Genomic DNA, 25,174 nt, shown 5'->3' on the forward strand with positions numbered 1-25,174 from the left:
GCTCCCTCACCACCACGTGCAGGACTCCTGCAGAAAAGGCTGGACGGAGCTTACAGAAGAAGCCCCGTCATAGCCCTCACCACAGGGTCCAGGTATGTTGGGACGGGGCAGTCAGCTCACGCTGCCGCCCCGCTGTGTGGGGATACTGTGTGTGTGTGGCCGCCGCTTCCAGCGCCGCTAATTATGCTGCCTCCCCACCACTCTGAGCCGCGCCGGCCACGTTGATTTATGCATAGGCCGCTCCACGGCTCTATGCAGCGCGCTCCCCGGCTCCTGATGCCGCTTCCGGCTCCCTCTCCACCATAGCCCGGCCTCCGTGTAAAGTGAGCGATACACGGAGCACGGGGGAGGCACACAAATGAGAGTTAGTTGAAAAAGGTAGTAAAATCTCATGTTCAACTCTTGTTTATAAAAAAATATAGCAGCGTTACCTTACGGGGGCGAGAAGTTGTTTGGTCCTGAATTGGACAAATGGATTTCTGAGGCCACGGGAGGAAAGTCGGTTTTCTTACCATTGCCTCCAACAGTACCTAGAAGGAGATATTCTGGACCGGCGTTCAAATCCTTTAGACCTCAGTCCTTTCGCGGGCGTGGCAGGGGAACGGCCACACCTGGTAGACGAGGTTGGGGACGTTGTTTCCAACAAACCAATGCCACTCGTCAGGATACTAAAGTCACCGGCAAGCCAGTGGCATGACGGGCTCCCAGCCCATCTCGGATCTCTTATTGTGGGAGCACGCCTTCAGACATTCCAGTGGCGTGGCTTTAGACGTCCACAGATGGGTGGATCCGCAATTTAGTTTTAAAAGGTTACAAAATAGAGTTCGACTGTCTCCCGCCAATGCGGTTTTTCAGGACAGGACTGCCTGTGTCGGACGACAAGAAGGCGGTTCTGCAGATTGCCATTCAGTCTCTGCTGGATGCAGCAGTTTTGATTCCGGTCCCTGTACACCAACAGGGTCAGGGTTATTATTCCAGTCTGTTTGTGGTACCAAAGCCGGATGGCTCGGTCAGGCCAATATTGAACTTAAAGGGTCTCAATCAGTACGTCACTTACTACAGATTCAAGATGGAATCTCTGCGGTCAGTAATTGCAGGCCTAGAGCCACAGGAATTCATGATTGCGCTGGATCTCAAGGATGCGTACTTACACATATTCCGATGTGGCCACCTCATCAAAGGTTCTTGCGGTTTGCAATATGGCAGAACCATTACCAGTTTCAGGCTCTACCGTTTGGCCTCTCGTCAGCGCCTCGGGTATTCACCAAGGTGATGTCTGTGATGATAGCTCATCTCAGATCCCTGGGAGTGATAATAGTTCCGTACTTGGACAATTTACTCATCAAAGCTCCGTCTCAACAAATCCTCCTTCAACAGGCGTTGCTGACATACAATGTACTGGTTCACCACGGTTGGATTGTCAACTTCAAGAAATCACATCTAATTACGTCTCAACGACTTCAATTCCTAGGTATGATTCTCGATACGGTATATCAAAGAATTTACCTACCCGAACAGAAAGTACAGGTCATTCGTCATCTGGTACAATTAGTGCTCAAGCCACGCACAGTCTCGGTTCATTTGTGCATTCGCCTCTTAGGCACAATGGTGGCGGCTTTCGAAGCGCTTCAGTTCGGAAGACTTCACTCACGTCCTTTTCAACTGGATGTGCTCGCACAGTGGTCGGGCTCGCATCTGCAGATTCACCGCAGGGTGAGGTTGTCTCCAAGGGCCAGAGTGTCTCTACTCTGGTGGCTCAAAGTACAGAATCTAACCGCAGGGAAATGGTTCGGCGCCTGGAATTGGATAATTCTCACTGCGGACGCGAGTCTCAGAGGTTGGGGAGCTGTAGTTCAAAATTATCAGCTCCAGGGTCTCTGGGCGGATCACGAAAGATTGCTGTCTATAAATGTCCTGGAACTCCGGGCAATTTACAATGTGCTACGACAAGCAGTGCACATGCTGCAGGCTCAGGCTGTTCAGGTGCAGTCAGACAATGCGACGGCAGTCGCATACATCAACAAACAAGGAGGAACGAGAAGCCGCATGGCAATGCGGGAAGTAGCTTGAATCCTCAATTGGGCCGAGTATCACCAAGTGATATTGTCGGCAGTATTCATTCCGGGAGTGGACAACTGGGAGGCTGATTATCTCAGCCGTCGGGATTTTCATCCAGGAGAATGGGCATTAAATCCAGAAGTGTTTCACATGCTGGTCCAGAAGTGGGATTACCCGCAAGTGTACCTGATGGCATCTCGCCACAATCATCAAACGCCCCAGTACGTGTCCAGAACGAGAGATCCAAAGGCAGTGGCGGTGGATGCTCTCACAATCACGTGGCCATACAGTCTCGTGTATCTGTTTCCACCGTTTCCGCTGCTCCCTCTGTTGCTAAAACGGATCAAAAGAGTCCGTCACAGTCATACTAGTGGCGCCTCATTGGCCTCGGAGAGCTTGGTTTTCGGTTCTCCGCGGTCTACTCGCAGACGATCCTTGGCCGCTCCCACTACGTCCGGACTTGTTACAACAGGGTCCGTTCCTTTACCCCGATTTAGCGCGGCTGCGTTTGACGGGGTGGCTGTTGAGACAGCCCTCTTAAGAAGAGAGGGCATTCCAGAATCGGTTATACCAACCATGTTACGAGCTAGAAAGCCGGTTACGGCAGCTCATAATTACAGAATTTGGCGTGCTTATATAGGTTGGTGTGAAGCTCGGAAGTTTCCGACATCATCTTTCAAGTTATCCCGTCTTTTGTTATTTCTACAGATGGGGTTAGATGGAGGTCTGCGTTTATCCACATTAAAAGTGCAGATATCTGCGTTGTCAATTTATTTTCAAAGAAGATTGGCTCTATTGCCGTCGGTACACACCTTTATGCAGGGTGTCCTCAGAGTACAGCCTCCATTCACTCCACCTACTGCGCCATGGGACTTGAATCTGGTTTTAGATTTCTTACAGTCTTTTTATTTCGAACCCTTACAACAAGTGGATATTAAGTTTCTCACTTGGAAAACAATTTTTCTCCTAGCCTTGGCTTCGGCAAGGCGTGTTTCAGATTTGGGTGCCTTGTCATGCAAGCCACCGTATTTAGTGTTTCATGATGATAGAGCGGAACTTCGGATGAATCCCGCTTTCCTACCAAAAGTAGTGTCCTCTTTTCACATCAATCAACCAATAGTAGTTCCTGTGTTAACAGGAGATTTTGGAACCTTGGATGTGGTACGCGCACTACGCGTTTATGTATCCCAAACGTCTACAGTTCGTAAGACGGATACGTTGTTTATCTTCTAGGATGCGGCCAAGATGGGTTGGCTAGCTTCTAAGCAGACCTTATCCAGATGGATAAAACTGACCATACGTCAGGCTTACCTTCATGCTAGGTTACAGCCGCCTACATCAGTAACAGCTCATTCCACACGTTCTGTGGGAACGTCATGGGCAGCTGGTCGTGGAGCTTCTACGACACAGCTTTGCCGTGTGGCTACATGGTCTTCAGTGCACACGTTTGTGCGCTTTTACAAGTTTGATACTTTTGCGGCATCAGCATCTAGCTTTGGCCGTCTAGTGTTACAGGTGCCAAACAGCTCTCCCGCCCACGGGGGAAACTTTGGTACGTCCCAAGAGTACTCCAGTGACCCCTAGTGGATGAAAAAGTAAATAGGATTTTGGTACTTACCAGGTAAATCCTTTTCTTTGAATCCATAGGGGGCACTGGACGCCCACCCAGAGCAGTTTTACCTGGTTGTGGTAGGTTCAGAGAATCTTATGGTAACACACTCACCGACTGCTTCAAATTAGCAAGTTCTATCGGGTTTGGTGTCAACTGTTAGTTGTCAGTAACGTTATGTCAACTTTATTGTTGTCCGTTTTGTTATATGTAATTCTCCATTGTCAGCCTCTATAGCTCCTGTTCGGCTCAGTAAAAAACACTGAGGTACTCTGGGATATGGAGGGGAGGAGTAGTCTCAAATTTTAATTTATTCAGTTCCTAGTTCCTGTGGAACCGTCCATATCCCAAGAGTACTCCAGTGCTCCCTATGGATTCAAAGAAAAGGATTTACCTTGTAAATGCCAAAATCCTATTTTCCGTTTCCGTCTGAGACGCTTATCATGTTATACCGGTCAGAGTTGCAAGTGCGGCTGGGTACACTGGTGCGTCTGCATTCACTCAGCCGTTTGTTTGCTGCATGGTCGCATATGGAAGCAGGGTTTGTGTCCCTGTTCCTGTATCCCGCTCTCCTGAGGCAGGTGATACAGCACAGAGTTCCTACCTACCCTTGGCGGTATTCAGTAGTTGATTAGGTGCCTGATGCAAATGAGCATTGTGAACATTTATTGGTATAAGGTAATGCAGTAATGTTTTTCCTACCTACTTACATGTTTTGTGTAGTTGAAAAATGTGCTCATACTGCATTTAATATATGTGTAAAGATAAATATATATATAACACATGTGACTGCTGACTTTAAATTCTGTTTCTGTTAGCTGCTTCTCTCTGTTATTCAGATCCTCAATGCTGGTGCAAAGATGAATAGGATCTGATTGTACTTCACTTTAAAGTATTAAAGTGAGGACGGTCACGTTTATGCGTAGAATTACACTGATTATTGTGGTTATTATTGTTGCTATGTCCTGAAAGGCAATAGTGACAAGGTACCTACATTAACATCATGTTTGTACTGCAAAGCTAGGTTAACCACCCAGGATCTGATACAAGATGACTTGTGTACAATTGCTGTACTTTCCATGAAACAGGTACCTGTTCAATCACAAGAATCTCTTTGGGCAGCTTTTGCAAGACATTGTCTAAATTAGCAGACTGTACGGCGCCTGATACAATGCCAGGAATAGGGTTCCCACATATCCCTTACATGCAACATCCCACTTGGATCATGCCACATCCAGTATTAGATTTATGTCCGTCCTTTGCTGCCTTTCAGCAAAAACAAAAAGCTGATAGGCCCAAGGAATCTTCACTGTCTACACAATTTTCAGAATCGGATAATGAAGCTGAATCTTCCCATTCTGAATCTGCAGCTAGAGGAGAAGAGCACTCTTCTGATTCTGTCAATGGAGGCAGCAGAGCCTGTGCTAAAGTCTAAGGCGCCTATGTTTAAACGTCTAAAAACAGAATTTCCTAACTCAGGTCAGCTGAAGGAAATTATGTAATAGGCATGGGTTACACCCAGTAAGAAGTTTAAGATTCCCCCAAAAATGGGGTTCTTTCTATCCTTTCTGTACTGTGGACTGTTTAAAAAGGGAGGTTCCTCCCAAGGTAGATACACACGTAATTTGACTCAAGCGTAAATCTACATTACCTCTGCCTTTAACATCTTTAAATGATATAACTGATAGAAAGATTGATGGGTTTCTTAAGACTGTTTATTTTTCTTTAGCAGGGACAGTAACTAGCCTGGGCTATGGCCTCAGGCTGGTTACTGCCCTGGTTATGGGTACTGTAGCTTCTGTCTGGTTACGTGCATGGGAAGGCTGATTCGGAATCCAAGAAGGTTCTGGGATCTTTGCCTATTGTTGGAAATATTCTGTTTGGCTCAGAATTAGATAACATTCTTGTGTCTGAAGCAGATTCTAAAAATGTGAAGTTTCCCTCTTCATTTAAGGCTAAACCCAGTTTTCCTGCTTTCTGGTCCTTTCGGGGCTCAAAGTAAAGCAAAAGGAAAGGTTTCCAGCAGGCAGTCTTAAGTCAGATAAATCTGTTAAGACTAAGAAGAAAAAGAATTGGTCAACCAGACGCTCAGTTTCTAAGCCAGAAGACAAGCCATCAGCCAGATGGTGCGGCCCTCCACCTGGGGTAACCCAGGGTGGGAGGCCGACTTATATTTGTACAGGTTTGGCTACAGTACACCACAGATACAAGAGGTGCAAGAATCGGTGTCTCACGGTTATGCTTTTTCCTTCAGGAGAACCTTACTTATAGATTATTTTGTACCAGCGAGTCTCCTGTGGAATTGAAGGCCTTGGCTCTAGAGGACACAGTTCAGAAACTACTGCAGTCAGGAGTAATAGTACCGGTTCCTACAGCACAGAGGGGGCAAGGTTTCTATTCCAACCTATTTCTTGTCCAGAAACCAAGTGGATCTCAATCTCAAGAATCTGAACAAATATATCTTGGTGCCTCAATTCCATGTGGAAACCTTGCGGTCCATTATCCTGGCTATGGAGCCCGGGGAATTTTATGGTGTCCATGGATATTCAGTATGCTTACCTCCATGTGCCTATAGCATCTTCTCATGAATGCTATTTCAGGTTTGCTATCCTTCAACAGCATTTCAAGTTTCAGGCTCTACCTTTTGGACTGGCCACAGCTCCCAGGGTATTTACCAAAATCATGGTGGTGATGGCAGCTCATGTTCGTCTTCAGGAAATAAGGATTTTCCCATATCTAGACGACTTGCTTATCCTGGCTCAGTCTCAGGAAATTCTGCAACGCCATCTTAAAGTGACTATAACCAGCCTACAGGATCACGGCTGGCTTATAAATTGGACAACGTATTTCTTAGTTCCGTCTCAAAGGATGACGCATCTGGGAGCTGTATTATACATCAGTCTTCAGAGAATATTTCTGCCTCTGAAGAAAATAACCACATTGCAGACGAGGGTTCAGGAATTGCTACACAATCAGTGAGTATCCATACAGGCAGCAATGCGAGTTCTGGGATCAATGGTCTCGAGATACGACATGGTTGAGTATGCCCAATTCCATTCAAGACCCCTTCAACATCTGATCTTCTCCAAATGGAACGGACAGCATCAGATGATAAGAACTCAGACAATAATTCTTCCTCAGGAAGTGCGTTGGTCATTAGCCTGGTGGCTAGAAACGTCCCATCTTGACAAAGGGCGACCCTTTTGGATTTCAGATTGGTAGGTTCTCACAACAGACTCAAGTCTTCAGGGCTGGGGAGCTGTGATGGAACAGTACTCGTTCCAGGGAAGCTGGACTATGGAAGAAAGTAGTCTGCCAGTAAATATTCTGGAGCTTCGGGCCATATACATGGCACTCACCCAGGCAAAAGAAATACTTCACAGCAAACCGATTCATGGAAGAAAGTAGTCTGCCAGTAAATATTCTGGAGCTTCGGGCCATATACATGGCACTCACCCAGGCAAAAGAAATACTTCACAGCAAACCGATTCAGATTCGCTTGGGCAATGCCACAACAGTAGCGTACCTCAATCACCAAGGAGGCACTCGAAGTCAAATGGCAATGAAGGAGGTAAGCCGCACATTACAGTGGGTTGAACTTAATCATCCAGCCGTGTCAGCAGTTTTCATACAAGGAGTCCTAAATTGGGAAGCGGACTTTCTCAGCAGGCACAACATTCATGCAAGCGAATGGGTCTTACACCCAAAAGTCTTCTAGATTCTTGTAAACAAGTGGGGACTGTTGGAGGTGTATCTTATGGCCTCCCGTCAGAACAACAAAGTTCTTGCATACGGGTCAAGAACAATGAATCCAGAAGCAATATTAGTGTATGCTCCGTCAGTGAGATGGTGGGATGAAATTTTCATCTGGTTTACGTGTTTCCATCAATCTCTCTGGTACACAGAGTGATTCGAAAAATCAAACAGGACGGGGGCACCGTGATACTAATAGCTCCGGCGTGGCCTAGGAGAAACTGGTACGCATATCTGCAGAGACTGTCTGTGGATGCTCCGTTCTTACTACCTCAACGTTCAGATCTGCTGATTCAGGGTCTCTGTCTCTACAAACATCTGGATTGACTGTCTTACGGCATGGCTCTTGTAACATCCGTCTTAAAAGCGAAAGATTTTTCACAAGAGGTAATTCAGACGATGCTTAAAGCAAGAAAGCCATACTCTGCATCTATTACTGGATTTGGCATGCATATTTCCAATGGTGCGCTGCAAAATGTTTTGATCCAAAGTCTTTCAGAGTTTCTAGAATTCTAGCTTTCCTTCAAGCAGCAATGGACAGGGTCTCCGCATAGCTTCCTTGAAGGTTCAAGTGTCAGCATTATCTGTATTGTTTCAAAAGAAAATTGCAAACCTACAGGGTGTTCACACTTTTTTCCAGGGAATGCCTCACATTCAACCTTCTTTTGTTCTTCCAACAGCTCCCTGGGACTTCAATTAGTCCTCAGGGCACTTCAAGTTGCCCCATTTGAACTACTAAATCGTGTAGATCTCAAATGGTTGACAGCTAAAATTATCTTCTGGCAATTGCTTCAGCTGGAAGAGTATCAGATTTATGAACACCGTCATGTCGCCCTCCTTTTCTGGTATTTCATCTAGATAGAGCAGTTCTTCAAATCTGGATATCTTCCTAAGGTGGTCTCTAAGTTCCATCTTAATGAAGAAACCGTAGTTATCAGTAGTATATCATCAGGCAATTGCAGCACCACTCGTCCCTACCACATGGTTGGACTCTTTCTCTAGCTCTATACAGAGCTTATCTGCTTCCTTGGCTGTTTTTAAAAATATTATGCAGGGTCAAGGCACATTGCCTGCACCCTTTTACTTCAAAGCGGCCTGTGCCTTCCTCACAGTCTACCTCCCTCTCTGATTCAGACGAATCAGATACTGCAGAGCAAGCTGAGGTTTCAGACACTGAATCCCTCTCAGGTAATGAAGAGTCCCCAACTTTGTTTCATGTGGCGGCATTTATTAGGGCGGTTGAATTCTCACTTCAATTAGAAGATGCTGAACCAGCCCCTAATACTAAAGATCCTCTGCGTAAATGGCAGAAGGTAGTTTTAGTGGAGTTTCCGCACTCGGACCACTTCTCAGGAACTAACAGTTAGGCATGGAAAACTTCCACTAAGAAATTTACAGTCTCTACGAAGCTCCGCTCCTTTTTATCTGCTACCATCAGCAAATTGTACAAAATGGGAGACTCCACCTACAGTGGATGCTCATGTGACACATTTAATTAAAAGTTCAATACTCCCTATTCATACTGCATCTTCCCTCAGGGATTTGCCAGGTAAGCAGTTAGATATGTGTCTTAAGTCTATGTACTCCTCACAGTAGCAATGGCTAGATCGGCTACTGCTACGGCCTTGGTGGCTAAGGTCATAGAGACTTGGGCGAACAGCCTTCACCTCTCATCCTACCAAGGACTTATTGTCTCTACTCGATAATATCAGAGACGCAGCCTATTACATTGGGGAGGCAACTCTGGACACAGTCCCATTGTCCTCTAATGCTTCTGCTGCTTCCATTGCAGCTCGCCGCATTGTGTGGCTTCGATCTTGGAATGCAGACTGAGATGCAATGAAGACCCTGCCATACACAGGCGACCTCCTGTTTGGGTTGGAACTGGACAAAATTGTTGAGCAATTGACTACCTCTAAGACAGCCTGTCTGCCTTCAGCATCATCAGTGCAACCTAGGACTTCGGTCCTTTTTGGTCCTTTTATCAGCAAGCCAAGGCCAAAGGTCAGACAGTAGCGAGAGTATCTCGCACAGTCAAGACTTCCATACCCAAGACCAAACAGGCTTGGACTGCCAGACGTCCAACTACCAAGCCAAAGGACAAACCCTCTGCCTGACAGAGCAGGCCTCCCCCTGGGGGACCCCAGGGTGGTAGACTGAATTCTGCATTTCGCCCAAACATGGCGTGAAGTCACTACCGACGCTTGGGTCCTAGAAGTGATCTCTCACGAGTACGCTCTTTCCTTCCCGGCGCATATACTCCAAACAGTATTTCGCTACTACTCCGTCACCAGACACCGGCAAAGCAAAAGCGCTGTTTGGAGTCATACGATCCCTCCTACAGTTGGGGGTCATCATCCCTATTCCACAGTCTCAGCAGGGACAGGAGTTCTATTCAATCCTCTTTTGGTTCAAATGGATCATACCATCCAATTCTATATCTTAAGTTGCTGAACAAGCACCTTCGGGTACCCGGGTTCCGTATGGAAACCCTATGGTCCATTGTCCTAGCTACGCGCCCTGGAGACTAAATGGTCTCCCTAGATATTCACGATGTGTACCTCCATGTACCTATAGCACCCTGTCATCAACGATATCTTTGCTTTGCTGTTCGGCAACAGCATTTCTAATTCTAGGCCCTTTCCTGTGGACTGTCTACAACCCCCAGGGTGTTCACCACAGCCACTCTCCAAAAACGGGGAATTTGGATATTGCCTTACCTGGATAACCTGCTTCTTCTTGCACAGTCTCCAGCGGTGCTGGAAATTCACCTACAGCAGATGGTGGCCTTTCTTCAGTACCATGGATGGCTTATCAACTGGCCCAAATCCTCCCTCATCCCATCCCAGAGGATGCAGCACCTGGGAGCATTGCTAGATGCCAGAGTACAACGCATATTCCTCCCTCAGGAAAAGATTGCAATGTTGCAGTTGCGTATCCGCAACTTGCTCCGCCGTCCCAGTGTTTCAGTTCATTTAGCAATGCAGACCTTTGGTTCCATGGTCTCAGTGTTCAACATGGTGGATTATGGGGGTAATTCTGAGTTGATCGCAGCAGCAAATATGTTAGCAAATGGGCAAAACCATGTTCACTGCAGGTGGGGCAGATATAACATTTGCAGAGAGAGTTAGATTTGGGTGGGGTGTGTTCAAACTGAAATCTAACTTGCAGTGTAAAAATAAAGCAGCCAGTATTTACCCTGCACAGAAACAAAATAACCCACCCAAATCTAACTCTCTCTGCACATGTTATATTTGCCCCCCCCTGCAGTGCACATGGTTTTGCCCAATTGCTAACAAACTTGCTGCTGCGATCAACTTGGAATTACCCCCTATGCTCAGTTTCACGCCAGGCCTCTTCAGGGCCTGATAATCACCGAATGGACTGGGTTACCGTCTGAAATAAAGTCCCAGACCTAGATTCTACCCCATTGTCTTCGGACAGCTCTATCGTGGTGGTTATACATGGCCAATTTAGACAAGAGCCAACCGTCCTGGATCCCACACTGGAAAATCCTCACCACGGACGCCAGTCTCAGGGGATGTGGGGCTGTCACTCCTTTCAGGGTCGCTGGTCTCTGACTGAAGGTATCTCCTGATCAACTTCCTAGAACTGTGAGCTGTCTACAGGGCCATTTTGATGACCCAAGCCCTGCTCCAGGGTTCTCCATTACAGATAGTCAGACAATGTCACGGCAGTGGCATATATAAACTGTCAGGGAGGCACCCGCAGTGTGGCAGCATTGCAGGAGGTAACAGGGATTCTCACCTGGGTAGAACTCCACCTCCCAGCCATATCCACAATCTTCATTCCAGGAGTCCTCAACTTGGAAGCAGACTTCCTCTGTCGACAGGACATTTACGCAGGCCAATGGTCTCTCCACCCAGAGGTCTTTAAGATTCTGGTACTTCCAGATATCGATCTCATGGCCTCCACACTCAACCACAAGGTTCCAGTGTATGGGGCCAGGACAAAAGATACAGGAGCGAGCTTCATGGATGCTCTCACTGTACCCTGGATGCTCTCACAGTCCCTTGGGCCTTCCATGTGGCCTTTCTCTTCCCTCCAGTGCCTCTCCTTCCCAGAGTACTGCAAAAATTCAAGGAGGACGGAGGTACGCTCATACTGGTGGCACCAGCATGGCCCAGATGCCATTGGTTCACGGATCTGATGGATCTTTCCATAGACGAGCCCTTCACTCTGTCTTTTCATCCAGACCTTCTCTCCCAAGGGCCCTGCCTCCATCCAGACCTATCTCTCTCTTGTTTTTGACGACGTGGCTCTTGAGACATCCCTCCTAAGAGAAACGTTTCTCCAGAGCCGTGATTCAAACTATGCTTCAGGCTCGAAAACCAGCCTCAACTCCCCTTTATTACCAGATTTGGCATTCCTGCTTTCAGTGGTGTACTCGTGGCCTTGCCATGGGTCTTCATCTGGCTTCTCTCAAGGTCTAGGTCTCAGCCTTGTCCATCTGGTTCCAGAAAAGGCTGACTCCCCTATTAGATGTGCGTACTTTTCTTCATGGGGTCCTCCGAATGCAGCCTCCTTTTGTCCCTCTGTTAGCTTCTTGGGACTTGTCCTTGATGCTTCGGGGCTTACAGCACAGTCTGTTTGAACCTCTGGAGACGGTTGACATCAAATGGCTCACTACCAAGAAACTTTTTCTGCTAGCTTTTGCCTCCGTGTTTAGAGTCTTTGGAGGGTATTCAATTAGTGCCATTTTTTCTACCAGTCGAAAAAACTGCACTTTTCTCCCGTTTTTAGGTCGAATTTACATTCGACCTATTCAATACCTGTTCCGTTTTTTTGATTGAAAGATTAAGAGTGTTTAACCACTCTAACTCCTGGCGCAAATAAAAATTGAATTTAAGATGGCTATACAGCAGCTGCAAGCACTGGGGGACTGCTAATTCCCTCAACCAACTAGAAAATATATACACACAAAAGTGCTGCGCTTGATGTATGCTTGATAACAATTAATAAAAAGAAAGAAATATATATTTTATATATATATATAGGTGTCTGCTTAAATCAAATTAAAACACATATGGAACTTGCTGGTAAATTATAAACAAATTTAATTACACATACAATAATAAACAAAAAACCATTTAAAAGAAGCTCAAGCACACTGGAAGACGTTTCTAAAATGTCACTTAGTTGAAGTGATTCGTAACAATGTATCTGCAATGCTGCCACATAGACCTTAATTGTGGTCTCTTAGTATCAATGAACTGAATTGCAACAGTTAAAGCCTGCACGAGAAAAACTTTAACTCCTGTCCTCAGTGCTACTGGCGTCCCAGTGCAGAGGAAATGATACTGATCATATTTACCCGACCTGCGGGGAGATTCAGGAGAAAACGGAGTACCTTCCAAGCGTCCGCCGCCGGCACTATCGCGGTGCAGATGCTTCTGTCCTGGCGGGCGGGTACGGACGCTGCTCTGGAGTGCTGACCTGGTGTTCCGGTAATTCCAAGCGTCCGCCGCCGGCACTAGTGTGGTGCAGATGGTTCTGTCCTGGCGGGCGGGTTAGGACGCTGCAGTGGAAGACTGACCAAGTGTACCGGTGCAGGTTCTCTGAGGCTGTTTGTCAAATTCAAATTCGCCGCTGTAGGGAAAAGTGGCTAGCAGTAATCAGTGGGTCAGTGGGCTTGAGCCAAAAGGAGTGACGTCAACGCGTTTCGTCCCGTCTCCCGGGACTTCCTCAAGACGATGGGGCTCACTCAATACTGGCCCATATTTAACTCCCCATAAGGACCGCCTCCATAATCATTGGAGGCACTAGTGTGCATAAATAACTTAGTTAATTAGATTAAATCACGCACTACCATAAAATCAAGCAAGTTCCAACTGCGTAATAAAAGAGTATTCTCATTAAACCAAATCACTGGATACATAATTACTTGAAGAAATACATTCTAATGCCATTAGTACCATATAGTTAAATTGACCGCTTTTTTATTTATAAACATAATAAATCTTACTTATCAGGATTATAGTATAATCATTTAAAACTCAATTGATGTTTAATAATTTATATAGTTTTCATATTATTCTAAACTACCTAAACCTCCATATTAATTTAAGCCAGTTGATTCAGATATATACTTATTGTTCCAGCTATACTCAGTAATCCCTTAGAGCGAATTTATGATATTAAATCAAAAATTAACAATAAAGCATAATAGAATATAAATGTGTACATAAATAAAATATACAAAATAAAAATATATATGTGAAATAATAAATAAAAATAATAATAATAATGATAATGATAATAATAATAACAATAATAATAATAATAATATTAATGATAATAATAATGGTAAAAAAATATATAATAAATGAAAATATAAAATAGATATTAAAAATATAAGTAAAAAAATAGTGCTACAATGAAAAACATACAAAAAATATATATATATATATACTTATTGATAAAATAAAAACTATAATAAAAAACTGTACTGAAAAAAATGTTTTTGTTGTTAATTATACAGATGAAGTTCATCTTAATGATATAGATGAATATAGATAAATTAATAAATAATAATTACTAAATAGTCCAATAGAAAATCTTAATAAATCTTAGTATACTAAATAATAATTTGTTGAACATTAGCAATAGATACTAAATAGAACAATAAAAATCATAATAAATATAAATATTAATGACTAGCACTATAGGATCATAAGATTAACACCATAGATATTACAATGGTGTAAACTATAGATATTAAATATTAAACTCCAATCAGAACATACCCCCTCTTAAAGATTAACTCCTTATTTCCCAGCATGAATAGCTTAATCAATGCACGTGTAGTCAATAGCCTCATTTAACCCTTTAGGGTTAAGGGTATCGAGTTTGAAAATCCATGCAGATTCACCAATGCATAACTGTCGAAATCTATTTCCTCCTCTCTTTGTCTGGCGGAACTGTTCAACCCCCATTACAGATAGACCTATAGGGTCTCCATTATGACATTTTGCAAAGTGTCGTGAAACACTATGTTTAATGGATTTATTCAGAATGTTACACCTATGTTCCCTAAAACGACTCTTGATAGATCTAATAGTCCTGCCAACATATTGCAGTTGGCAAGGACATTGTAAAACATACACAGAGTATGTAGATTCACAGTTAAGAAATTGATTAATTGGGAAACTCACTCCACTGCTCGTGGAAGTGACTCTGGTTGATCTATTTTTCATGTAGCTGCAAGTCAAACAGACGGACTTATTACACTTAAAGTTGCCTAATGGTCTACTAGGGAGCCAAGAATTCAAAATGGCTTCATTACCCTTGGAACTTTTTGAAGATCTCAAGTCACTAGGGGCTAATATGTTTCTAAGACTGGTATTCTTCTTATAGATCATCCTTGGTCTAGACCCAATGGAGTTACTTAGGATTGGATCTTGTTTCAGAATATCAAAATTAGTATTCACAATTTGCCTAATCTTATGTGATTTAGAGTTAAACTTAGAGATGAACTTCAACTCACCTGAAAGAGGGGAGTCCCTGCCCATTTTAACAGGGTCTACACCCCCCAAAGGGTCAACATGATTCTCTGGTCTAGCAGTTTTGTCTAGTAACGTCGGCAATGAGACCGACGTAAGAGCTTCAGTCAAAAGTTTAGGTGGATAACCCCTCCTCTCAAAATGTCCTATCATAATTTTGGATTGTTCGATGAAATCTTCATCGCGTATACAATTGCGTCTTATACGCATTAGTTGATTTCTTGGGATATTCCTAATCCAAGGTTTAAAGTGGGCACTTTCATAATGTAAATAATTACTCGTGCCCACTGGTTTGACATAATTGTTGGAAATTATCGTATTGTTCTGAATAGAGAAAGTCACATCAAGATAGTTGATTGTGTCAAAATTAAAAGTGTGGGTGAAGGTGAGATTATAAGTATTCAGATTAAGGTGATCAACAAATTCCTGTGCTAAAAGGGGACCCCCTTTCCAAATTATAATCAAATCGTCGATGAAACGGCCATAGAGGACCAGGTTCTCTCTAAATGGGCCGCTCCATATGTACTCTTCTTCGAAGCGGCCCATGTAGAGATTCGCAAAACTCGGTGCGAACCTGGTCCCCATAGCCGTTCCCAGTGCCTGCAAATAATACGTGTCACCAAATAAAAAATAATTGTGAGTGAGAATAAACAAAATGGACTTAATAACAAAATCACGTCTTTCATTATTTAGATTACGATCACTACTTAAATAGTAGTTGGCTGCTTCAATCCCAGCTAAGTGTGGGATATTTGTATATAGAGCTTGGACGTCAAGGGTGAGGAAGCCCCACCCATCCGTCCAGCTCTGTCCCACCACTTTTTGTAAAATGTGCTTGGTGTCTTTGATATGTGACGGTAAATTAACCACATGATTCTGTAAGTGCTCATCGACAAAATGTGACAAATTAGACGTAAGGGAACCCACACCAGAAATAATAGGACGACCAGGAGGTGATGTGAGTGTTTTGTGAATTTTCGGAAGGTGATAAAAAACAGGAGTGATGGGATGTGCGCACTGTAAAAAGTAAAATTCATCTTCTGATATTGCTTTCTCACTTCTTGCACAATCCAACAAGTTGTTATAATCCTTTTGAAAAGAGCCAGTGGGGTTAGCCGACAGTACAGTATAATATTGAGTATCTTGTAATTGTCTGTATGCTTCCGAGATGTAATCATCTCTATTCTGTATAACGATCCCCCCTCCCTTGTCTGCTGGTCTAATGACAAGGGAGAGGGTTTCTCTCAGTTCTTTTAGAGCTGCTCTCTCTTTTTTAGACAAATTGGAGGAATAATCAAAATGCTGAGGGTTGAGTTTTTTCACAGGTTTATGACAGAGGGATTTGAGATCGTTAAGAGTTTTATTGTAAAAAATGGTGATAGCTGGACTTTTATGCTCAAGGGGAAAAAATTGAGATTTCCTCTTGAATTTGGGTAGAATTGAGGGATCACTCAGTGTATCTATATCAAACAGTTTAACTTCATCAACAGATTCACTGTATAATTGCTCAAGGCATTGTAGCCCTTCTTTATCTGACTCATCCAAAATAATCGGTATTTCTAATAGATCTTGATGATCAGAGTTTTGATTAAGTTTTTTAGCTGCAAAAAAACGTTTTCTACATAGATCTCTCGTAAATCTATTTAGATCTAAAAAGAGCTCAAAAATGTTAGGCGCTTTGGTAGGGGTAAAATTTAACCCTTTTTGGAGGAGGGAGATTTGATCATTAGAAAGTTTATGAGATGAAAGGTTAAAAATTCCGTTCTCATCTATCTGAATCTCGCCCTTCTGTTTTGTCTTTCTTTTTCTTCCTCCTCTGCTTCCTCTCTTACTCTGCGTTTTTTCGAGGTTGAAACATTGAGGGGGTCGTATGGATTGGGATGATGATATTTGGACAGCTGGTAAAAATCCTTCGACTGATCAGATTGAGTTCCCTCACTAGATTGCTTTGATTTAGGTCTAGTACCAGTATCTTGGTGAGTAGTGTCCCTAGGTTCAAAATTAGATGACCGTCTGAAAGAGTCAGTATATCTAGGGGAATGAGCAGAGGGTCTATGAGTATAGTTGTTAATTTTATCTTGTGATCTATAGGGAGTTCTTGGTTTAGGGCGGTAATCTATGGGGTGATTGGATCTCTTTAGTTTGTGGTAAGTTCTAACTGAACCTGTTTGGTAGTCAGCTACATCTCTTGAGAATTTCTGTTTTTTAGAATATACAATTTCTTTCTCAAATTTCTCAACCCTTAGATTAATTTGTTCGTCCTTGTCTTTAAAGGAGGCTACATCCTTACATTTCGTGATTGGTCAAAAAAATCCGGCACTAGGAAAAACAATGTATATTGGCGAATTCGCAGCTGATACACCTGTTTTGGCGAATTTGCGGGCATTTTTGACCATTCTTGGCACAGTTTTCGACTATGCCAATTCAACAAAAAAAGGGAGATGGCATGGGCCAAAATGGTTAAAAAACTGGCGAAAAATGCCCGCAATTGTATACCCCGTGTCGAGTTAGTGCCATTTTGTCGACCAAAAATTGGCACTTAATTGAATACCCCCCTCTGACTTGGGAGCCCTCTTATGTCGCTCCCCGTTTCTGATATTCCACCTGGACCGGGCCTTTCTTTGGAGAAAACGTGGATACCTACCTAAGGTAGTGTCTAAATTTTATATCAACGAATCAATTGTGGTAATGTTCTTCCAGGAACATGGTCTCTCAACTGAGGAAGCTTCGTTGGATGTGGTCCAGGCTCTTAGAATCTACGTGGACCGAACTAGTTCTGTTAGGAAAAACAGATTCCTTATTCATGCTTTATGGATTCCATAAACTGAGCTGGCCAGCCAATAAACAAAACATTGGCACGTTGGCTTTGCATGACCATCTCACAGGCTTACACGCAGGCTGATCTGCCTGTTCAGAGTACAGTATCTGCTCATTCTACTCGCTCCGTGGGTCCTTCGTTTGCGGGAAGCCGTGGAGTGTCTGCTGAACATTATGCAAAGCTGCTACATAGTCTTATTCCCACACATTTATAAGGTTCTATGCCTTTGATACGTTTGGCTCTCAGGATGCAAGCTTTGGCCGCCAAGTCCTCCTTTCAGCTTTGGAGAGTTCCCTCCCTATAACAACTTACTTTGGGACATTCCAAGGTTAACCCTGTGGAGAACATGGATCCTGAAGATGAAAAGAGAGTTATGGTAAAACTTACCTTTGTTAACTGTTTTTCTTGTAGATCCATGGGATCCACACCACACTTTAATGGGTTGCATGTACGGTCACTAGTTCCCTTCTCTTTTCAATAAAAGTGTGATTTCTGTGTGTACCATACTTTCTTCTCTCCATTCTCCTGCTTTGGGCTTGTTAAATAAAACTGATCTGCCTAAACATGTGGGTGGTGTATGAAGGCAGAGGAGCCCACTGCATCCTGGGGCCTCACAAAACTTTATTGTTCATTGCCAGTCCTGGTCTCCACCAGATCATACCCCAAGGTTAACACTGTGGATCCCATGGACCTCGAAGACAAAGAGTTAACGTAGGTAAGTTTTACCATAATTCTTTCTTTTTTCCCAGGTGTGACCCAGGTCATTTCTAGTGTGTACGCATCCAACCTGGGTTTTTAGACCCGGGTTTGACGAAAAGTGCCTGATTGCCTATAATTTATTACACAGTTGACTATGCAAATGCTGTATACTTATAGGAAGTTCACACATGAGAAGGACAGAACTGAAATTGAGCAGTGGTAATACTGGCTGATACCTGGGTGTGGTGGGGGAATGTGAGTTGGAGCACTTCAGTAAAATATAATAAAACACAGGTACTGTACCTAGTAAGTATCACAGCTTTAAAGCAAAATTTATTTAATTAGGAAATAAAACCACATATTTGCCATTAACAAATATCAAAGGCTGCATAACATATATACATGAAAGCGTTCCCTCTAAATGCACACCAAATTCCAGGGCAGAACCGGAGTGAATGCATCTGACCCTGGAGTTTACTGGGTTTTTGGTATAGCATGAATGGGGTACTCAGACTGAGACGTGGAAAATTCCTTGTTTGATAGACCTATGTCATACCTTGTGTATTTCCCAGGTCTTATGTCTGAAATGGATCTAAGTGGAAAATCCACTGCTTGCCTCTGTAGTAATTGACAAGATCGGTCTCTGCTTCTAATAGATGATTGGCACATGATCAGTGACTTTGTATTTGATCGAGGACAGATTATGACGTATATATATATATATATATATATATATAGCCTTGGAAGCAGAGGCACTCAGCAGACTGATAAAGTAATAGTACAGCCTTTATTACGGTCCTACGCAGTTTCGGGGTGATACCCTGTCTTCAGGGACAAGCAATACAAACAATATGCTACAAACCACATCTAATATACCCAATCTAACAAGTGTTAATGATGTCTAACCTCACTCACCTGTCCGGCGCTGCCATTCCCGCCGCGTCCAGCCACTGATGTCGCGGGTCTCAGAACAGTGACGTCATCTGGCCGCGCCGGACTAGGAGAGCCAATGAGAGGATGTTTAAAAGTGTTGCTAAGTGACGCCTATACACAAAAACAATAACAACAGTGCATGTTAAAAGATCATAGAGGATACTTCCTGAAATACCTCAATAATACTAAAATTAAAAACATCGGGTGTCAGTTGTTGATAACGGAATTTCAGCTGAACTATTACAAGTAATGCATGCTATGCTGGGTGGAATAGAGCTATAAATTAAGCCCGCTATAGAGCACAGTTAGCGCTTCTAAGATAGACAATAATAAAGAGATGCTTGTCAATATGGATTATAGCTTGGGTATGAACAATACTATGGTATTATAGAAAGCACTGTAGTCCCAGAGTTTCATTTAAACCCCCTGGGGATACAGTGTTTAGTACATGTATCCACCTGCTTTCTCTCTGTAATAAGATCCTGTTACGATCTCCACCTCTGTGGTGCTGGGGAACATGGTCTATAATGATAGCTCTTAAGCTCACTACATTATGCTTAGCTATTAAACAATGGCGGGCCAGTGGTTGTTCACTGGTCCCCTTCTCTTTAGCCTGTTTAATGGCACTTCTGTGAAGGGCCATCTGTTCTCGGAATTGCCGCTGTGTCTTGCCCACGTAAGCAAGACCACAGGGGCATTTCAACATATAGACGACATGAGTGGTCGTACACGTCACTCGATGTCGTATTTTGAAGATTTTGCCCGTATGGGGATGGCTAAATGTGGAGCCAGTCAATAAGGTGTTACATGTAGAGCAACCTAAACAGCGAAAGCACCCAACTTTCGGACGTAAAAAATGTGTTTGTTGCTGTCTAGTAAGGGGAAACACATCCAATTTAACTACCCTATCGGCTATATTAGGGCCCCTAGTGTAACTAGGTAATACACGAGAGCCCAATAATGCCGGTAATGTGTTGTCAGTGTTTACAATTGGGCAGAGCTGCTTGACCTGTTTGGTAATGGTAGTGGTGGCTGCTGTGTAATTGTTGACCCATGGTACTCTGCGGGTCACTTGTTTTATGTCACCCTCACCAGGTGAATTCAATAATGTTTCCCTAGATAGAGACATGACCTTGTTTTTACTGGTCAGCAGGTCAGGGCGTGGATATCCTCGCTGTTCAAATTTATGCACCATCTGGTCCAAGGTGGGTTCCACCTGTTCTGGGTCTGAAATAATACGTCTGGCTCTTAAAAATTGTGATAATCCCTTACGTAATGATACCGGATGGGAGCTAGTGTAATGTATAAGTGAATTGCGGTCAGTGGGTTTGGTATGTAAAGCCGTGTGTAATCGGCCATCCTGATACCTAATTATCACATCCAAATATTGGATCTCCACTGAGGACATCTGATATGTAAATTGAACTGGACTCCCAGTCTGGTTGTGTGCCTCCAACGATTGCTCCAATTGTTCTCGTGTTCCCTGCCACAAGATGAGGAGATCATCTATGTACCTCTTGTAGAGGTACATAGAAGAAGCCAATGATGAATCAAACAGTGTGTTCTCTATAGTATACCTAAAGGCATTGGCGTACGATAAGGGCACAGGGGACCCCATCGCACAACCAAGTACCTGCAAGTATATGCGACCATCGAAGATAAAGTATCACCCCGAAACGGCGTAGGACCGTAATAAAGGCTGTACTTTTACTTTATCAGTCTGCTGAGTGCCTCTGCTTCCAAGGCTATACAAAGGACTTCATACATCCTGAGATGGCACCACAGCAAGTAATCTCTCCCTGCAAGGAGTGCCGAGCCTGACCGCTGCTTTTATATATATATATATATATATATATATATATATATATATATATATACCAATACAATTCAGCCGGCACTCCTTGCTTCTGAACTACTGGTCCCGGTGTCCTGTGCAGCATTCCATAACATACCCATACAATAGGCACGGCACTCCAGGGACTCGTTCCAATAAAGCTTTTATTCAAGGTGCTGTGATCAACATGTTTCGGGGCATGCGCCCCTTCGTCAGGACCCACCAAAACAAACAAGACATACACACAAAGAACATTTATATACCTGATGCCAAACCTCACCTGTTGCCGGCGTCCGCGTCCACAGCTGCTGCTGCTGATTCACTCCCGGGATCTCACTTCCGGGTCACGCAAGACGTGGTTGCTAAGCAACCCTTAGCTTGCGCTCCTGTCCTGTAAGTCCGGCTTCCGTGTCGTCAAGCAGTGCGGCATGTGGGCGGACCTGGCAAAGCAAGCATAATGTGTTTAAAAACAAGGTTAAAAAACGTTTGCATGACAATACATAAACCTGGATACTCTAAATATTAACATATTATTGCACTTTTTATACTTTTTATACAACAGTCAATTAACCATATAGATCACCTCTCACCCGCAAGTACTCAGAGTTATCTATAGATAAACTAAATTCTATCTTTTGGGGGATAGACTGCAAGTACAACACGAACTTCAGGGACACCTCATCTCAGGCTATTCCAGTTGATTTTGTCGTTTAATCCGTCCGGTGATATAGTACCCAACCGGACAATCCTTCTGGATTCTAATAAACACAGAGCTTTGATGCAATCACCTCCACGAGGGGATTCCACCACATGATCAATTAAAAAATGCTTCAGATCAGAAAGGGAATGGCCCATCATTCTAAAATGACGGGCCACAGGCTGGTCCATGGATTTACCTTCAGCTGATAAATGGATGGCGGACCTGTGCAGAGCCATCCGCTCCCGAAATTTACGGGAGGTCTGCCCCACATAATATAAACCACAAGGACATGTGATCACATACACCACAAAAGAAGAAGTGCATGTGAGCACATGCCGGATGTCATACTTTTTATGTGAGTGTGGGTGTTTAAACGATTTGCAGGTCACCATGTATCTGCATGTAGTGCAATTATGACAACCGTAACAACCTGCTGGTTTCACATACACATTAGGTAATTTGGGAATCCCTCTCCCTGTGATGTCAGTAATCATCAGCCTATCCCTCAGGTTGCAGCCCCTTTTGAACGCTGCTATAGGGCATACATCTTTGAAACAAGACAGATCTTTGTCTGAGGCTACAATTGGCCACAAGGCCTTGGTGGCTCGATTAATTACAGGGCTAGCTGTTGTAAAACTGCTAACCCATGGGAGGACTTTAGCAGATGATTTAGTGCGTGACTGTAGTAATTGGGTTCTAGGTATTTTTAACACCTGTTGTTTGTTATCCTGAAGCATTTTAGGATCATAGCCCCGTGCCGTAAATTTGGCTATTAATCTATCAATGGAGATTGCAGCTTTTAGCGGATCACTTGAGATTCTCGCCACCCTCATCATTTGAGAGCGGGGCAAACCCCGCTTCAGCGATGATGGGTGATGGCTTGAAGCGAGTAAGAAGGTATTTCTGTCCACATCTTTATGAAACACCTCTGTTGCTATCCTCCCTTCAATAACATTTACTTGTACATCTAGAAAATGTGCCTGAACTTCACTATACTGAATGGTGAATTTCACTGCCGATGTCCCACCATTGATCTCATCTAATACATTCATTAATGCATCTATGTTTCCCGTCCACAATACAAAAATATCATCGATATAACGAGTATATACTTTAATGCTACCGGATATCTCTGCATGATTTAGAAACAATTGCTCTTCTTGCTCAAACATATAAACGTTGGCGTACGACGGGGCCACAGGGGACCCCATTGCACACCCCCGTTGTTGTAAGTAGTATTGACCGTCATAGAGGAAATAATTTCTATAGAGGGTCAACTCTAACAATTTCAAAAAAAGATCATGGTTGAATAATACAGGATCTAGAAATTGTTGTAAAAAATTTTTCATCGCCCGTAATCCACCCTCATGGGGGATCGACGTATAAAGGCTACATACGTCTAGGCAGCATAACCATGTTCCCTTAGGTACTTCGGAAACACCACCTAACAATTTCAAGAATTCTGTGGTGTCTTTCAAGAAAGTCTCCTTCTTGCTCAACAATGGTTGAAGCAGATGATCCAATAATTGTGCCACAGGATAATATAAGGAACCCCGCGCCGATATAATCGGTCGACCGGGCGGATTCCTGCTGTCTTTTTGTAGCTTCGGCAATGTGTATAACACCGGCACCTTTGGATGTTCCACTAATAATGCATTACAGATCCTGGGGGTGATGTGTTGTTGTTGTACAGCTACTCCCAACATCTCACGCAGTTCCTTTTGGAATTTGCTTGTAGGGTTCCCGGGTAGACGACTGTATACTCCTTCAGACAACTGTTGTTCAATTTCATGACGATAGTCAGTGATGTCTTGTACCACAATGGCCCCGCCTTTATCGGCTGGCCTGATAATTATATCCTCATATGTGCTCAGGCGTTTTACCGCAGAGGCTTCTTCTCTGGATAGATTTTTATGTACTTTACCAGGTGCCATTCTGAATCTCGTCACCGAATAGTGTAGTAAACAGTCGAACGTTTTTAATGATGGATTGACCGACACTGGATCAAATTTCGATCTTGTCTTGCCCGTTAAGAATAATTCAAGAGACAAGCTCTCCGGTATCCTCTTTTGGTGTTGGAAATGTTCCTTTAAACGTAGATTTCTGGAGAACTTGTGATGGTCGAGTCTCCATGTAAATTCATCGTGCATGTTGGTAGGCACGAAGGCCAGGCCTTTCTGTAATACTTGAATTTCTGTTGGCTGTAGTATCCTTTTTGACAGATTAAAAATCAAGCTGTCTTTTTGCGGGAGGGATTTCGCCTGACTTCTCTTATTTCTTTTGTTCTGCCCGCCCCTGCGGGTGGTCTTTCTCCACCCCTCTGGGTGGCCCCACCTTGGCCTAAAGGGATCCTCTCTGACATAGAGGCTTCGTCTGATTCAGAGATTGCGAATTCACTGTCGCTATTATTTTGAGGCGTTGAAGTATAATTTTGTGGACGCCGAGGTTGCCACGGTCTACGGCGTCTTTCTAAGGCATTATTGCGTGTTGCTGATGCGCTCCCAGATAGCCACCTGTAGATTCTGTTCTCCTCATAATCAGCATCAACTGTGTGTTTTTTGTTCTTTTTAAATTTGATTAAGTTCTTCTTATATTGGTCGCATTGCTGTTGTAGTTTATTAAGCCAGCTTGAATTGGCCACATCTTCCAGCACATCCTGGTGGGTGTTCTCAAATGCTGAGATCTTCGTGCGTGTCACCTGTAGTTCACGGCCAGCTTCTTCTATGACCAGTACCATTAGGTCTAGCGCACACTTGCTGATATAGTATGTGTGTGTCTTTCTATTCTTACTCTATCAGATTTTTGTCTTTCATAATTATCTTTATTTCCACTTTATTTACATTTATGCAACTTTTGTTAGTTTTATCAAATTCTTGTGTACACTCACAGATAAATAACCCTCCAGTGATTTTCTTTCTTGCAGAATGTTTACTGAGTGAAGAGAACTTATATGTGCACTGCCCCAGTCACAAGGTATGGAACAGCTACTTGTTTTTATTTGTATTAGTTAATCGCTGGGAGATATTTCTAACACCCCTGCAGCTTACCTTTGTTACTCAGACACTGGCATTGTATTTTCTTAAATGTGTGTAGGTCAGAACAGTTTACTACGCATAATAAACAGATATTTTCTCTATTAGGGTCCACAGGATTTAGCTTGGGATATAAGGAAGCGACAGTGAATTGGGCATCAAACAGTTGAGTTTTTCAGACTTCCAGGATGCAATGGGCCAGTCCCCTATATCCC

At 43.5% G+C, this 25,174-nt stretch overlaps 1 protein-coding gene across 6 annotated transcripts in view; it reads left to right on the top strand.

Annotated features, from left to right (window-relative positions):
- Nucleotides 1-25,174, top strand: part of LOC134958056 (transcription factor 20-like) — a 143,144-nt gene that overhangs the window by 105,371 nt on the left and 12,599 nt on the right. For all 6 annotated transcript variants that reach the window (XR_010186858.1, XM_063940397.1, XM_063940399.1 and 3 more), the window contains exon 4: nt 24,851-24,900. Coding sequence is in view for 5 of the 6 variants with exons in the window: in XM_063940397.1 (XP_063796467.1) it covers nt 24,851-24,900 (50 nt within the window). In the remaining variant the exon portion in view is untranslated. The remainder of the gene's footprint in view (nt 1-24,850; nt 24,901-25,174) is intronic.

Source organism: Pseudophryne corroboree, chromosome 9 (assembly GCF_028390025.1).
Source record: "Pseudophryne corroboree isolate aPseCor3 chromosome 9, aPseCor3.hap2, whole genome shotgun sequence".
Classification (NCBI taxonomy): Eukaryota; Metazoa; Chordata; class Amphibia; order Anura; family Myobatrachidae; genus Pseudophryne; species Pseudophryne corroboree.